Genomic DNA, 16,364 nt, shown 5'->3' with positions numbered 1-16,364 from the left:
TTGCCAAAAAAATTATATTGATGTATCTAAAACATTGCCAGGAGTCAAACTTGAACAAGACTTTCTAAAAAGGGTGGAGGACTATCCTTTCCTTCTGCAGCATAAAAATAATTTATTTGGGTACTATCATTGATTGTAAAATTAAATGCCATCTGTCCTTGCGCCTCAGCTATCATGGTTTTTCCTTTTCTAGCTGAACAAATACAGTTAAAAAATAGCAGGTTTTAAGGTGTATCATCTGAAAGCATAAAACATCAAGATAAAGGAGTTCCTCAATTTCTCCTTGAATACAGATCAATATAAAGATACAGTTTCGTGTGTATTTCTGGCACTGATATAGCTTCTTTCTTTTTGTGAAGTGGTTTCCGTTGAGCAAGATTGCAAGTGGACATGTCCACTTAAAGCTTGAGTGGTTTTCTTTGGTCACCAATCAAGAGAAACTTAGCGAGGTGAGTGCTTTGTGGGACTTGAGAAGAAATATATGCTGCAAAACAAGTGAAAGAATTCAGAACAAAAAAATAGCCCAGTATGTCTGCCATCTTGTGTAATTTCTTCTGAGAGCTGTATTTAAACCATCATTGTAGCAAACAGAGTTGCATTGATTGGGCAGGATTTGCATCTCTGTGGAGTTTGGGGTAATATCACACTATTGGGCAATGTTTCTATTACCCTCTAATTATTAGAGGATGGAAGAGGGCCTTGAAATATTTGTAGTGTTCATATGTGTATATTATTGTTTTGTGGAATTGTTTGTTTTTAGGATAGGAATGGTCTTGCCACCGGAATGCTCATAGTATATTTGGACAGTGCTTTAAACCTTCCTGTAAGTAAACAAATAAATAACATTTTCACATATTCTCTGGTCACATAAACTTAAATGTTTACATGTTTATGCTTGCTACTTGTACAAGATGCGATTTGCAGTGGCAAAGCACACCTATATACCTGACATATGTTTTATGCCTTGCTAAGCCAGAATTAGATATAATGCATGGCATATATGCCTGTGTAACAAATAACAATGTTGTGGGTATAATACAGTTGGAAATCAGGGTTTTAAAAGACAAAGCAGAGAATCAGTGGTATCTCATTAGCAGGACAAGGTAGGCTGCAAAGTATTATAAAGTTAACTGATGACATTTTCCCTTTTCTAAGCTTTTCAGAGATTCCCCCAGATGTTGCTGATTTGTCACTCCCTGCATTCCTAATTATTGACCATGCTACCTGGGACTGCTACTGGTTATATTTCAGCAACTTCAAGAGAGTCATAAGTTGCCTATTTTGTCCATAATTTATTTAAGTCAGGGGTATCAAACTGCCACCCCATAGGCTGGATACATCATACCGAAACTGCGCCCATCCCATTGCCAGCAATGGCAAAAAAGTCACGATACGTCACAACACATCATGTGACATTGCAAGTTTGACACCCCTGATTTAAGTGGTCTTGGATCTCCCAACTTATTGGCATCAACCACTTGCTGTTTTTTATAATCCAGAATTTTAGTTTTGCTTCATTGGTAGATGAACTTTTTTCCTACTAGATGCTTAGCCATGCTACTTGTTTTCTAGCTGTCTTCTAAGATTATCATTGCTGGCAACATTAGTTCTTCTTTCATTCCTGACTAACGTTAGACCGTTTTGGACTGCCCTTCAATTGATTTACTAATTTTGAAGACATATTAAGTTTAAAAGGGTGAAAATAAACTAAAAGCAGCAGAAACTAGAACAGAATCATAAATATACAAAGCCAATCAACCCAAATAAAACAGACCAGATAGAAAATAGTCCTACAAAAATCCTAGGTAAGACTTCTGGGGGAAGCAATCCTGTACTGTCATGTCACATAATTTTCTGAAACTCCTTTTTCATTCAAAATTCTTTCCTAATGTAGAAAAATCAATTGGAATATTCCAATGGTGAATATGGAGCAAAGAAATACAGAAAAGACAGATATCTCAAGGTAAATGCCTCTTATTTCTATCTGGGTATTGAACTGAATACATTATGGATTTAATACATACTAGAAGATTTTTTAAAAAAAAAATGGTACTAAATGTAAAAATGGCCAAAGATCCGCCCAGTGCCAAGATTTGTGTAAAGTGGGAATACAATAGACTGGCCATATGAGTTACAATGGATGTAATGTTTGGTATAGCATCAGGCAAAGATTTCAATTTTGAGCCAGCCAACCCACTGACTGAAAAATCTCACCTCAGCAACTATCTAGGCCAGATTATAAATATCCCTGTGAACAGATGACCTGCTTTATCCACCATCATTGGTTAAGTGGAGGTTAACTCTCAACCCAGCTAAACTGGGCAGAGCTGTCAGTCTGCTCTCCTCCCTGCTTTTACTAGATGATCAAGAGGGGCAAGTTGACCTCAGTTGCACCATAAATAGACTGGAGATGGGCCCAGCCTTTCCATTCCATACTACATATTTGAAATAAATGCGTAGGTGAAGCAATGTTGAAACAAAGATTAAGCAATCTTTATTTATTTATTGGTATCCATGCCTCCATTATTTTTACAAATAGCTCAAGGCAACAAACAAATCCAACATATATATGAGGTTTGGCTTTATTTATATCATTTTTCTTTGAGCAGTAGTCATCAAAACTCAAGCATAGGGTGAAGTGGAAGGAGCCTATGGATGGTTGGGGGCCATTGTGTGAGGATGATTGAGGTGCCAGGTTTTTACTTTTGGTTTTATGGTTTTTGCAGTTATATTGTTGTAAGCTGCTCAGAGTTGTGTTCTACAAATATTTTAAATCAATATATTCAAAATTCAGCAATTGCTTCTCAAATTATGAGATGAATTTAAAATCTTTGAAGAAATAACTCTCATTTTTCTTGTTACTAATTTAGGACTAGGCAGGTGATGTTTGTCAATGCTTCAGTGTCCCATCATTGTAATGCAAATATAACCTGCAATTTAGCCATACACTACTTTCAATTTTCTTTAAGGGTTTTCTCACACTGTCCTTTGGTTTAAGACATAATTCAGCTTCCCTATCCATTTGTGATTTGATCTATAGAACTACAATTTCCATTATCTCCAACCAATCCAGCTATTTTCCAGCATTATTGTGAATGAATGGAGACTCATCTGGCACGTCTGATCTGTTCCATATTCAGGAAGAATGATGTATTGGGGTGCATTCAGTATATTTGCAGTGAAAAAGCAGCAATATTTATAATTGTTTTCTATGTGCCAAACTCAAATTCTGCCTTTAATTCAACCTTTGCCAAGAATAAATGCTGAATAACATGTAAATACTAAATTTTGATTCATGTTTAGGCTTCTAATCCTTCTTCCAATCTTTTTTAGAACAATAGAGTAAATATTATATCTTTTCTCTTTTTTTATTCTCTTGTGAATGTTATCTTGCCATTAATACTGTCTTTTATTTCAAAATTGTAAATATGACAGAAGATAGAAAAAGAACCTTCTTCCTTTGTCCTGCTCACATTGGGCAACAAAACTCACAAAAGCAAGGTAACAGACATCATCTTCTTTTTCATAAGGTAAAAAAGAGTTTGAGATAACTAAGTTCTGAAAAATTGTTTCAAAAGTATCCAAAATGTTTTTAAGATAAAAGAAAGGTCAGGGAATTTGAACAGCCCAATAGCCTAAATAGCATGACCAAAAATGACGAACACTGCAAGTTGGAGTTCAGATTTCTAAAGATCAAGGCAACAAAAAAACAGCCCTTGGTGCATACAAATGCTTGGCCCCCACTATGGAGTATCTGGTCCCCCATGCTGAAGATGGAGTATTGCTTTAACAAGTATTTCCATGTTGGGGTCATTGTTCTTAATCATGAAAAAGCAAGAAACAAACTTTGTAAATAAATAAATAAATCCTCTGTGCCCCTATGTCAACAACAAGGAGACTGAAAGACCTGTCTGGATTGCATGGTGGGAGTAGATTCCAACCAGCCCATCAAAATCTGAGCTGTTCTTTGGAAGCGGCTTTTTAGGTAGCGAATTTTCATTCCTAAAGGGGTGGAAAGGAGACATCCTATTGCTCCACTTTAAATTCAGGATTAATTGATCTGGTCTCAAGATCAACTGTGGTCTTATTAATGGTATATTTAAACCTCTGCACAAGTGGCAAAGTTATTCCTGTTCCCTCAGGGTCAAAGTAAGCCACCTTGCTCAGAGCATCATTTACACAAGGATTATTCAATTGTCAGATTTCAGCATGAATATTTAATAGAGCTAGTCCTCAACTTATGACCACAATTGAGCCCAAAATTTATGTTGCTAAGTGAAACATTTGTTGTGAGTTTTGTCCCACGTTACGATCTTTCTTGCCAGTTGTTAAGTGAATCACTGCAGTTGTTAAATTAGTAACACAGTTATATAAATCTGGCCTCCCCATTGATTTTGCTTGTTAGAAGGTCGCAAAAGGTGATCACATCAAACCAGGACACTGCAACTGTCAAAATATGAGTCAGAATTTTGATCAAGTGACCATGCAGAGCCTGCACCGGTTGTAAGTGGTCCTAAGTCATAAGTCACTTTTTTCAGTGCCTTTGTAATTTCAAATGGTCACTAAACAAACTGTTATAAGTCAAAGACTACCTGTATTCTATTGTGGATCTGCTAGATAGAAAACAATTCTTTGAATAGCTCTGGTGAAAGAAAACAAAGTGATAGTCATTGATATATAAAGCTTGAGTCATGTCTCCTTTGGGTAGTACAAGTGGTGGCCTTCCAGATGTTGCTCAACTGCAACTCCCAGAATTCCTCCACATAGGCCATACTGGCAGAGACTCAAAGAGTTGTAGTTCAGTAAACCTGGGAAACCAAATGTTCCATCCTGCTAGAGAACAGCTCTGTACACTTAGAACCAGGTCCCACTGAACCCAGGAAAACTGAGCTGATGTGAATGCAGAATAGAGCAATTCTAATCCATTTCTAATTAGACAGATGCCTACGTGAACTGGATTGCAGCCTAAACCTGTTTGATCTAATGTCTATATGTCAATTCTGGTTTCTTTTTCCTCAGACTTGTAATTTCACTAAAGATCCTGCGTGGAGGCAGGCATTCACTTTCTTTGTCCATAGTGCTTCATCTCAGTCTCTTCATTTGGAGGTCAGTTTGTATTCTTCTTTCCCTAATAATATTGCAAAACTGGGATTTATAGATCTACACTCATGACCATCACTTGCAATTATAGCAAGAGAGAAGGGGACTGTTGGGCATGAGTGTGGATTTTTTTTTCTGTATCTGACCAAAATTTGAGACAGTGCCAGTACATCTCAAAATAACTGCTTCCAGTGGATTGATTATTCATTCATTCATTCATTCAATCAATCAATCAATCTAGGGGATCAATACCCAGTAGAAAAATCATTAATCATTTGTAGTGAAGTATTAAAAGATATACCTTAACCCTGCGACTGATTTGATAGAACATTCCAAAATGTGGACATCCATTTGTCCATTTTGTCTCCTCTTATTATGCTTTTTGGGGGGAAAAATATGCATTTATGATGTGTTTGGAAATGTTTTTAATAAGCACATTTCCAGCCAATAAGGCAGAGTCACCCACAGCCATATTCTACAGCAGCAGTCCTAACCTTTCTGGCACCAGACACTGGCTTCATGGAAGACAATTTTTCCGTGGCCTGGGGGGGGGAAAGATGGTTTCTCTTACAACCTAGATCCCTCGCTTGCCCACCACTTGCACAACCCGGTTCCTAACAGGCCATGGACTGGGACTGTTCCACAGCCTAGTGATGGAGACCCCTGTTCTATAAGACCTACTATAAATCTGGGTCACCTATGAAAATATGGATCAATTTTACAAACAACCCAACTTCTGTGTATTTTCAAGTACAGAGTTTGAATCACTTTTGTCAAAATATAAGTTGCAGCATCGCAGCATCTAAAGTACCATGTTGTACTATGGCCCACCCCAGTCTTATTTGGGGAATATTAATTAGTCCTGTTTTTGAAGCTTTTCTTCCAGTGCCCTCAGGCCTTATATTGACCAAATGAGCTGTTACGTCAGCTTTGAATGCTTTGATAGGTTTCTAGCCGCACATATAATTGATTCTACTCTTACTGTTAAAGCTCTCCCATCATGACTATTAGCTTTTCTTCATCCATTAGGAAAGTTAATGTAGTCATTTCCCAAAAAGAGCTTTAAATGGCCCTGTTAATTGGTGAATTTCCTTTCAATATATCTTGTCTCAATGCTCCCATGCGAAATGGAGAAATTGCTGCTGATTCGCATAGTGGCAGTATATATAATCTGAAAAGGGAAGATTTAAATCACTGCCAAGAGTCACTTGTCTTGCCTATTTATACTGTCTTTTGTTTTCCTTGTTCTAGATCAAAGATAAAGAGAAGGAGAATGCCCTTGGAACTTTGGTGATTTCTCTTGCTCGCTTATTAAAGAACCCTGAGATGACACTTGAACAAAATTATCAGTTGGATCATTCTGGTGTGGACAGTTCTATTAAGCTGAAAATTGTCCTGAGAGTAAGCTTAGCTTTCTTTTATTTTCCCCCACTGTAATTCTTCCTGTTCTTGTGGGAAATTTTTCTGTGTGTCCCTGAAATTAATATATTTTTCCTATGAAATAAGAGATGGTAGTGGTTTTATCATCAGATTTAATATACTAATAATTTGACTAAATATTTCTCCTAAGTATAATGAGTCTTGGAGAGCTATACTGAAACCAAACTTACATCATATATAGATCTGCATTATCCACAACAAATGGGTTATGAATTTTAATGCTTCAAAGGTATCTCTTGATCTTGCCTCTCTATATAAATGTAATACTATATAAGTGGAGTATTTGTTCATAACTAGGGTGGCAGGTTAGCAGCTGGTAGTCCTTCTCTGGGTCTTATAGAACACTTTACACCTGAAGTTATTTCAGTAACTGATCTTAGTTTTATAAGCAAGCAGTAATTCTGAATACATTTATAGTAATTTTAATTCAAAACAGATTTTTCTGAACCTTGGCTTTGAGGTGGACAGGAAAAATCTTAAGAAATATATCTTAATTAACAGGAATGCTGGATGCTGTTTTTAACTAATAACATTAAACTTTAGGTCAGTGGTTCTCAACCTTTTTAATGCCGCGATCCCCAACTGGTCGTAAGTCGAGGACTACTCAACCGGTCATATGTCGAGGACTACTCAACTGGGTGCAGCACCGTTTGCAGAATGGGACTTTTGGCGGGCTCAACAGGGCAGAGACAACCTGGACAATTCCTATTGCCTTTTGAAAGCCAATAGAATTAGACTCTATTCAAGAGAGTCTATTCTATTGGCTTTCAAAAGCCAATAGAATAAAAGGGAGTAGCACAGCTAAGGAAAAGGGAAAAAAATGGCGGACTGCGTTGTTTGGCGACCCCTGTGAAATGGTCGTTCGACCCCAAATGGGGTCTCGACCCACAGGTTGAGAACCACTGCTTTAGGTAATAGGTAATATTAAGCTTGGCTGAATAATATAACCTGTGTGTCATTACTATAAATGTCATTACTATAAAGATGTGCTCATGCTATGTAGAAACCATTTTACAAGAAGTGTCAACTGAAAGTCACAGATGGTGTAAGATATTACCCGTGTAGAGAGGTGTAGTAAGACAACCATTTGTGTGAACTTCTCCTTTTTCCTTGCGTAGCCTCAAGATATAAACTTCTCCGTTTTAGTGTGTCAAAGGTAGATAAGGGCCACCCTGAGGACAAGGCGTGGGTGGTCAATACTATAAGAATTACCCCCTGGGAGTAGCCCGGGGTTCAGAATTTGTCATGCTAATGCTCTGAACCATTGTGCACAAATAAAGCCTGTTTTCTCCAACCCTTCGTGGTCTTGTCTTCTGATGTAAGTATTGTGGTTTTTCCACAACAGCTTAATTCGAGATTGAGGCAATTGCTGCATTAATTCCTACATGCCTAAATGTTTGTATGCTGAATGTAATTTGTGGACTCTTGATTTATATGCTAGGGTTTACCATGAGCAAAACTGGACTAAATTACAGTATATCTATAGAGCTATATTTTCTTATAAAGTGACAGAATTCAATGTTTATTGTTGTTTGCATTCCTTCAATGAATGCCATTCCTTTCTATCGCTAATAAATACATATTCTATAAATAGATAGACTGGCTTGGAGAAGAAGCAGCAGGAATTAAAGGAACACTTGAGCCTCCTATATTCTCAGCCCCCTTAACATTTTTAAGACTAAATTACTGCATGTCTGAAGTCATAATCCTAAAAAGGGTGCCTTAAATCTATTGACCCCCAGAGCTCAAGAAGATGATCATTAGGAGCATCATAGTGATAAAGTAGAATGGTTGGCTGCACAGTTTCCAAATTGCTGTGGAAAATGTTTTTAAATAAGATGAATGATTAATTAAAAACTGAATTTCTTATTTTGACTACATACACCACCACATTGCTATATTTTAAAGTAGAACATTTTCTTTTCCAGGAGATGGATTTTGGACTTTGAAAGAACAGCTATGTAGTTTAGGAGCTGTGGCTGCACAGTGATTAGAATGCAGTACTGCAGGTTGGCTCACTGCCAGAGGTTTGATCCTCACCAGTTCAAGGTTGATTCAACCTTACGTCCTTCCAAGATTGGTAAAATGAAGGCCCAGATTGTTGGGGGCAATATGGTAATTCTGTAGATCACTTAGAGAGGGCTGTAAAGCATTGTGAAGTAGTATATACATCGATGTGCTGTTAATATTGCTATTAAGAACAGAAGTCTCACAGATTTTCAAAAGAATAATCTTAGGTGGATATGTGAGGAATATATTTCCAACATATGATTTGCATTCTTTCCCAAGGGAGCAATTAAACAAGAATTGGTTTGAAGCCAATAACACATATGCACCTGCATCCAAATTGTTTCTGGGTTTATTTGTATGCTGCAAGTTATACAACAATTTACATTTATATAGCTTTCACACTTAATAAAATAATTCCTGCTATTACTTACAATATTCATAAATGGGAAGGATGATAGGAACAATGTTTTCTACCATAATAGAAGAGATTGTCTTCGGTAAACTAGTTATCAAGGCAAAATTCTCTGTAAAAGTATCTGATGAAATAATTAAGTATGACACCATCAGCAAGCAAATATCTGCCTGAAGACATATTTTTTACTGTAGGCACAAATATTCCACTGAAGTAAAAAAAAATACCATCCTTCAATGTAAAGAACAAAAAGCTATGTAAATAGTACATAAGATTAAACAGTAATAGTGTGCTGTGAAGACAACTGTAGCTTTTGTGCAAGTGCACCAGTGAACAGTGAATGACCAAGGATGTTAAGCTGTAAACACAGCATATGCTTTATTTCATATTCACATGTTGGACACTGGAATCCTGCGATTTTTCAGTCACTGTGTTCATTGGAGAGGTGATACCTCTCCTTTTCTAGAATTGTCAGCTAAAGGCCTTCTAAGTTTTAGCTAAATTACTCAGGATATGATTAGAAGAAATTCTGCCTTTAGACAAAGGAGTTTTTTTCAGGCTGAAAAAACATGATCCTTGAGTGGGGTTTCTGGACTGTATTAACAGTGGATGTTTGTTATGTAAAGTAGAGTAGAGTAGAGTAGAACAGAACAGAATTGGAAGGGACCTTGGAGGTCTTCTAGTCCAACCCCCTGCTCAAGCAGGAGAACCTATACCATTTGAGACAAGTGACTGTCTAGTCTCTTTTTAAAAACCTCCAGTGATGGAGCGCCCACAATTTCTGAAGGCAAGCTGTTCCATTGGTTAATTGTCATTGTTAGGAAGTTTCTCCTTAATTCCAGGTTGCTTCTCTCTTTGGTCAGTTTCCAACCATTGTTTTTTCTCTTGCCCTCTGGTGCTTTGGAGAATAGTTTGATGCCCTCTTCTTTGTGGCAGCCCCTCAAATACTGTCACCCATTTCGTCTTTCTTTAGACTAGCCAAACCCAAGTCCTGCAGCTGTTCTTCATATGTTTTAGTCTCCAGGCCTTTGATCATTTTAGTTGCTCTTCTCTGAACTTTTTCCAAAGTCTCAATATCTTTTTTGTAGTATGGTGACCAAAACTGGTTGCAGTATTCCAGTTGTGGTCTCACTAGGGTTTTTATAAAGCGTTACTAGTATTTCCCGTCGGCCAGACAATGTCGGCTGGCGGGTCCTCGGGGAAGGGCCTTTTCTGTGGTGGCTCCGACCTGGTGGAATCAACTTGAGATTTGAGATTTGAACTACTCCCACTCTGCCGGCCTTTAAGAAAGCCATTAAAACTCTCCTGTTCCGGCAGGCCTGGGGCTGATGTCCCCGGGGGGGGGCGGGATATGATCGGACACGCTGTATGAATGTATTTATTTTATTGTTTTATTGTCATATTATTGTTTTAAATTTTGTACGCCGCCCTGAGTCCCTTGGGATTGGGCGGCATATAAATTTTAGAAATAAATAAATAAATAAATTTCATGTGATCTTGATTCTATGCCTCTGTTTATACAACAATGTGTTGGTGTCCCATTTTATGTTATTTATACTTTAGCTTATTGTTTTTATTTTGTTTTTGATTGTTAACCAGTTATGCATTTGAGATGGGTATAATACTGACTGAATGAATGCATGCATTAATGCATGCATGAATGAATGAGATATATAATGCAATATATTCATGAGGCCAAATCGGAAACTACATGTTATTTATAATTAACACAATTGATTGCTATGTATACAATTTCTCATTTTATCACACTCAGCATTAACAATTTGGTAGCAGTTTTGAAGGGGTTCTAAAGAGTCTGTTTTTTTAAATAAACAATATGATAATGCTTAACTTTCTTTTTCTGCCTTAGGCTTTGGACATAGAGGTCCCTGATTCAGAAAACACCAGTAATGGGGCTAATGCCTTAAAACAAGGTCCTGCCTCAGCCCCGGAACAGAATGAAGACAAAAACAAGGCACAGCTGCCACCACCTCGTCCTCCTCCTCCTCCTCCTCCACCACCACCACCACCAGTAGAAGTGCCTAAGGCAGTCCAAGGGAACAAAGACTCTGCTGTTCCTGAATGCAGAAATGACAAACAGGAGAGCAATACTAACCCTAATGGAAGTGAGAAATTGTCAGAGCCCATTGTCATAGAGGCAGTTGCTGGAATCAATGAGCAAGGAGTTACAGGTGGCTTGAACCCAAAATCCTTGACACTTCCAGAGACCACTCGAGTACCCCCAACATTGCCAGCTCTGCAGAGACTCCAGATTGCCCCCAGCCTTGCATCTCTAGGCACAGAAGCCTCTTCAATCATGGATATAACTTGCAGCAATCTGAACCTCAATAAGTAAGTCAGACTGAACATTAGTTGGGTATTCTATTTCACAACTGTATTTGGTAACACAAAACTGACGTACCTAGCCTAAATACTTACTTCACTCTTTCCTTAATCGTTTATAGTATTGCAAATAGGCAGGATGAACTGCGTATACCAGAATATTTATGCTGAAATTGTAGAAGTGTGTTATGGAAAAATTGAGGTTCCTGTCTATGTCTTGTATCAACTCAAAGTCTCAAAGGGCTTGCATTTCTTGAAATCTGGTCTTTGGATACAACTGGGCAACCTTTTGTTGTTGAAAGACATACCTTGCCATTTTTTATGGGTGAAGTTATGATATAAAACAAAGGGGACCATGTGTTATATATGGAAGGAGCTGGTTATTTTGCTTGTGTTTTCTGGGAGATAAGTCTTTTATTATAATTTTCAGGTATTTCCCACTTGGGAATTAGGGAAATGCAATATTGCATTGGAAAAAGGGCTTCAAGAATCACAGAGTGCTTGTTTCAGGAAGACATCTATATAAAGATTACTTTATAATTAAAAGTATGGTTCAGTATAAGAGAATATAGTTTTTCTTTTAATATTAGTTTGGTTTTGGAATATACTGAAATACACCAGAGAGTGAAAAATGAACTACCACAACTACCAAGAGATCTATCTTAGTTGAAATACAGAATGTCTCCTTTGGGAAACAAATTAAAGGCAGTTTAGCTTGTGTACAATGAAATACACAAGCATCTCTTTCTTTTCTCTGATGGTTTTATTTTTTCCTCTTTGATCTGTTTATAATACCAAAAAAAAAAGTTTAACTCATCTATGGGATTAGATTTGGAAGTCTGGCTTTGAAGCAAGCAGGAAGTAGCGGGCTGCTTCAGTCATGAACTTCCTTTAATTAAGCCAATTATCTTGCAGTGGCACCCTTTCTGATGGAAGGCCTTTGGGAGAGATTCACATCACTGTCCGATATGCTTCCTTAAGGCAATCTCTCATTGTGTTGGTCAACTCATGCAGGTACAGTAATGTTTAGCAATTTATCTCTATTCACGTTCTGAGAGAAATACCATTCTTTTCAATATTTGGATTACCCTTAACACATCTTGGGTATGATGGCACTTATTTTACTTAATCTTTGCTTAATGGAATGAATATATGTATAGCAGTTTCCCCTCCCAAATTTTCCAGATTGGAGGATTCAATCAGAGTCTCCAACTATTGTTGGCTGAACATACAGTATGGTTGTTGTTTACATTTATAGGGTGCTCAACTCCCAACAATTCTAGGTACTTTACAAACGATTTAAAACATTAAAAACAAGGCATTAAAAACAGCAAGGTTTTTGTTGTTGTTCAAATTCAAGAAAAAATAAATAAATTTGCAGCAAGGTTCACCTGACTGAATCTTTTCCTCACAAGATTTTTTTTTTACTCTGTTGATTGTAAATATGCTCCTGTTTTTTATCCATAAGAAATTTAGTGCCATGCTCTCGGCACGGAGCACATCCATATGTTCGCATCTACTTGCTCCCAGACAAAAGATGGATAACCCGAAGAAGGACTACTGTGAAGAAAAGAACACTGAATCCTCGGTATGATGAGAAGTAAGTAAATGCTGTAATCACTTCTTGCTGAGGCCTAGATGTTGCACCCGATATCCCCATAATGCTCGTCACAAACATGCAATATTCATTAGGTGATGTAATTAGAGCTCAGTTTAAGTTTTACTTTATTGTTAGTGTCACAGCTTTTCTCTGCTGCCGTTTTCAAAACATCCAGTCCTGGGTGCAAGATGGAGCAATCTTGAGGTTTTTATATAACCCATGTTTCTTGGATGCAAAAAGGATTTGGAGTGACCTATTGCCTTTCGGCTTGAGAAAGAAAGATCACTATCTAGAGATGGTGCAGTAATTAGATAAATTAAAATATCTTCTACGATGATCTATATAATTCCACCTTCTATAATCTACAATTTTGAATTTGAGAAATCAAAAGCCAGCTGGGTAGACTTTGGGCCAGTCACTGTCTCAGCCCAACTCAACCCACAGGGCTGCTGTTGTGGGGAAAGTACTATAGGAGGAGGAAGAAGTATTATGTTTGATCACTGCCTTATTTATAAAAAATAATAAATGCAAAATATAAATAAACAGAAATATATTGTATAAAAAATCAGAACATTATTATAATCGTTGAGCAGAAACCAATATAATAAATAAAACTGATACAGAATAAAACACTCAACCATTTTCATATGAAAGCAAGGTTACCTCTGAAGATGATTTATTTAGTTCTCTTTTTCTCATGTTGCATCTGTGTCATGGAATTTTCCCATGGAATAGGGACTTTAGGACTTTTTATCACTACCAGGTAATGATGGTTAGCATAGCCAGCCTTAAATCTATAATAACAGGCATAACCTGGAAAGAACATGCTTCAGACTCAAGTCACCTCTGATCTAATCTATGGGAGCATTGCCTCTGCAATCTGAAAGTGCTTGGAATTTGAGCAGGTTTTAAATATTAGATGTATTTTTTCTAATTGTTTTTTTATTACTTTGGTAAAGCTTTAACCTTTCAACATTAGAGCAGGGGTCCCCAACCCGCAGGCCACTAGCCCACTACTGGGCTTTGGCCTGTTCAGAACAGGGCTGCACAAGCAGCAGACGAGTGTGCATGGGCGGGCAAAGCTGTATTTGAGTGGAGGATGTGCACCTACCAGTCACATGAAACTATCCCCTCTCCACCCCACCGGTCCATCAAGCCAGATAGGTTGGGGGCTGCTGCATTAGAAGATTTCTATTTATATAGCATATATCTTTTTTTCATACATTTAGATTTGAATTTAATGACACCTTGGAAGACATTAAGAAACGAACTTTAGATATTGCAGTGAAAAACAGAAAGTCACTTATTTCACACGAAAGGAAAGAACTTGGAAAGGTAAGATATTCTTTTAAATATGCTATTCACATCTTCTCTTTCTCTCCACCCTTATATACTTGAAGTAAGATCTTGTTATACAAAGTATTTATATAGTAACTATGGATTGCTCTATAACTTCAAAATGTTGCTACTCTCTAGAGGAAGCATCTAAAAAGAATATGGAGCGGTATGTAGTAAATAGCAGTACTGTGTTATGAACTTGCTAGGAAGTTTGTATGTAGAAATACACTTTATTTTTTAAAACCATGTACTTGTAACTTAAATATTTGATTAAGCAGCTTAACAATTCTGACTTTTCTTTTTAAAGGTGCTGATTGACTTATCAAAGGAAGATTTAGTCAAGGGCTTCTCTCAATGGTATGTTTGGATGGTCAGCATATAAGAAGGTAGCAATGCAAGAGGATTAGCTATTAGATCTGGATAGTGCAGAATGGATCGAGCAGAAAAAATAATAATTGCTTATTTCAAGGACTGGTTCCTCTCCCTCCTAAAAGAGGCAATGGAAAATCTAGGGATAATTTTACTTCCTATATTTAGGCTGTGCTTTACAACATTCCACCTCTTTGCTTTCTATGATTCAGCAACAACTCCAATTGCAATCTTGCTATCAGTTTAATTTTGCTATTGAGAGGATGTTAAGATCTGTAGGGACAAGTACGATCTATTTATGGCCAATCAGTATTTATCCAAACAAGTTTTTAATACCAACAGAGCAGTAAGGAATGAGAAATTGGGTAGCTCTTCTGGATAAACCAAGGAACTATGGCTTGAGTACTAGTTAGATGTGGACTTGGTCCTGTAGCTGTGCTGCTTTCACCATTGTCAGTTTTAAAAACTTGATTTCATAAAATAGGGAGGAAACAAAGTAACATTGAAAACATGAAAAGCCCCCCCCCCATTTCTCATTCCAAACATTTTGCTTTCAAACAGCCTGAGAATGGTGATGCAATATTTTGAATATTTTAGGTTTAGTGAATCTTACAGAAGGTCCTGGAACTGGGAAGAAGTATTTGGAAGGCTGTTTTCAATGCAGTGATTTAACTGTACTTTATTCAGCTGATAATTTAACCTCACACAGCTAGATAATGCAACCACATCTAGGACAGACAAGCTGAATTCCATAGGGATTCTTTGGTTCCCTGTCTTATATACACATACACATATACATATACACACATGCAGACACAAAAGGCAGGGATATACTATATAGCTAGCTAGTTAGTGGAGGAGTATCTGTTTTAATCCATCATGCCACCTTTCTTTTACAGGTATCACTTGACAAATGGACAGCCCCAGAGTTGATTCCTTCACACCTGATCAACAGCACACTTCATATATATTTGGAACTTTGAAGGCCACAATAAGATTTTGTAAATGTTTATACTTCAATAACACTTAACTTATTTAATGCATTACTATATTTCTTAAAATTCTGACTTTTTCAAGGGATGAATTTGGCATCATCCTGCATTTAACTTTTAATGGTAAAGTTTATAACAGTAAATGTGTATCTAAGGGGTTCCCCAACTGATTGACCAAAGACAGGAGAAATTCTGAGGCAGAGTGCTCTGCTTTCCATATTCTCAGGCTTTACTGACCAAGCACTGTTTGTTGCTGCTTAATTTTCCCTCCCAGCTCTGTTCCCCCACACGAAGTGCCACAAGTAAACCAGGGTCCATATCATTTTGAAAGCACATTGACAGGTATGCTAGTTTTGCTTACAGAATGTACTTTTTAAGTCTGTACTGAACCGTCTTTTTCTGGGTAGTGAGGAGACAAAAAAATCCCTCATCCCTGCAGCTAGAGTGGGGGACTCTTCCTTCAAACAGCATTTCCTCACATTTCATTGAATCCTGTTCTAAAGGATCCTCTGATTGTTTTTGAATGATCCAAGGGATTAAGGACAGAGGATGGCTGGCAAAGAGGCAAATGCACTAGAATCTAATCATTGCCTTCAGTTTTGTACATAAAACAGACCATGTTTTGCATTATTTATGCCAAAGAATCTAATTCAGAAACTGTTTGTCTACATTACATATGTAATGCGCTTTTAAAGAATAAACTAACTTATAATATAGTAGCTGCTTATGATTTATTAACTACCAATATTCTGTTCATTAA

The 16,364-nt window shown here is 37.2% G+C and overlaps 1 protein-coding gene across 2 annotated transcripts in view; it reads left to right on the top strand.

Moving 5' to 3' along the window:
• Positions 1–16,320, top strand: part of ESYT3 (extended synaptotagmin 3) — a 43,925-nt gene extending 27,605 nt beyond the window's left edge. For both annotated transcript variants that reach the window (XM_039323815.1, XM_039323816.1), the window contains 12 exons: positions 360–449; positions 761–823; positions 1,895–1,963; positions 3,436–3,501; positions 5,020–5,106; positions 6,352–6,501; positions 10,833–11,314; positions 12,221–12,319; positions 12,774–12,905; positions 14,135–14,240; positions 14,551–14,600; positions 15,512–16,320. In XM_039323815.1, the coding sequence (XP_039179749.1) occupies positions 360–449; positions 761–823; positions 1,895–1,963; positions 3,436–3,501; positions 5,020–5,106; positions 6,352–6,501; positions 10,833–11,314; positions 12,221–12,319; positions 12,774–12,905; positions 14,135–14,240; positions 14,551–14,600; positions 15,512–15,545 (1,428 nt within the window). In that variant the 3' untranslated portion in view covers positions 15,546–16,320. The remainder of the gene's footprint in view (positions 1–359; positions 450–760; positions 824–1,894; positions 1,964–3,435; positions 3,502–5,019; positions 5,107–6,351; positions 6,502–10,832; positions 11,315–12,220; positions 12,320–12,773; positions 12,906–14,134; positions 14,241–14,550; positions 14,601–15,511) is intronic.
• Positions 16,321–16,364: the final 44 nt, after the last annotated feature.

The sequence above is a fragment of the Crotalus tigris genome, unplaced genomic scaffold (genome assembly GCF_016545835.1).
Source record: "Crotalus tigris isolate CLP2741 ecotype Arizona unplaced genomic scaffold, ASM1654583v1 scf7180000024282.1769268, whole genome shotgun sequence".
NCBI lineage: Eukaryota > Metazoa > Chordata > Lepidosauria > Squamata > Viperidae > Crotalus > Crotalus tigris.
The sequence above is the reverse complement of the archived record's forward strand: the minus strand, read 5'-3'. Positions and strand labels throughout refer to the sequence as shown.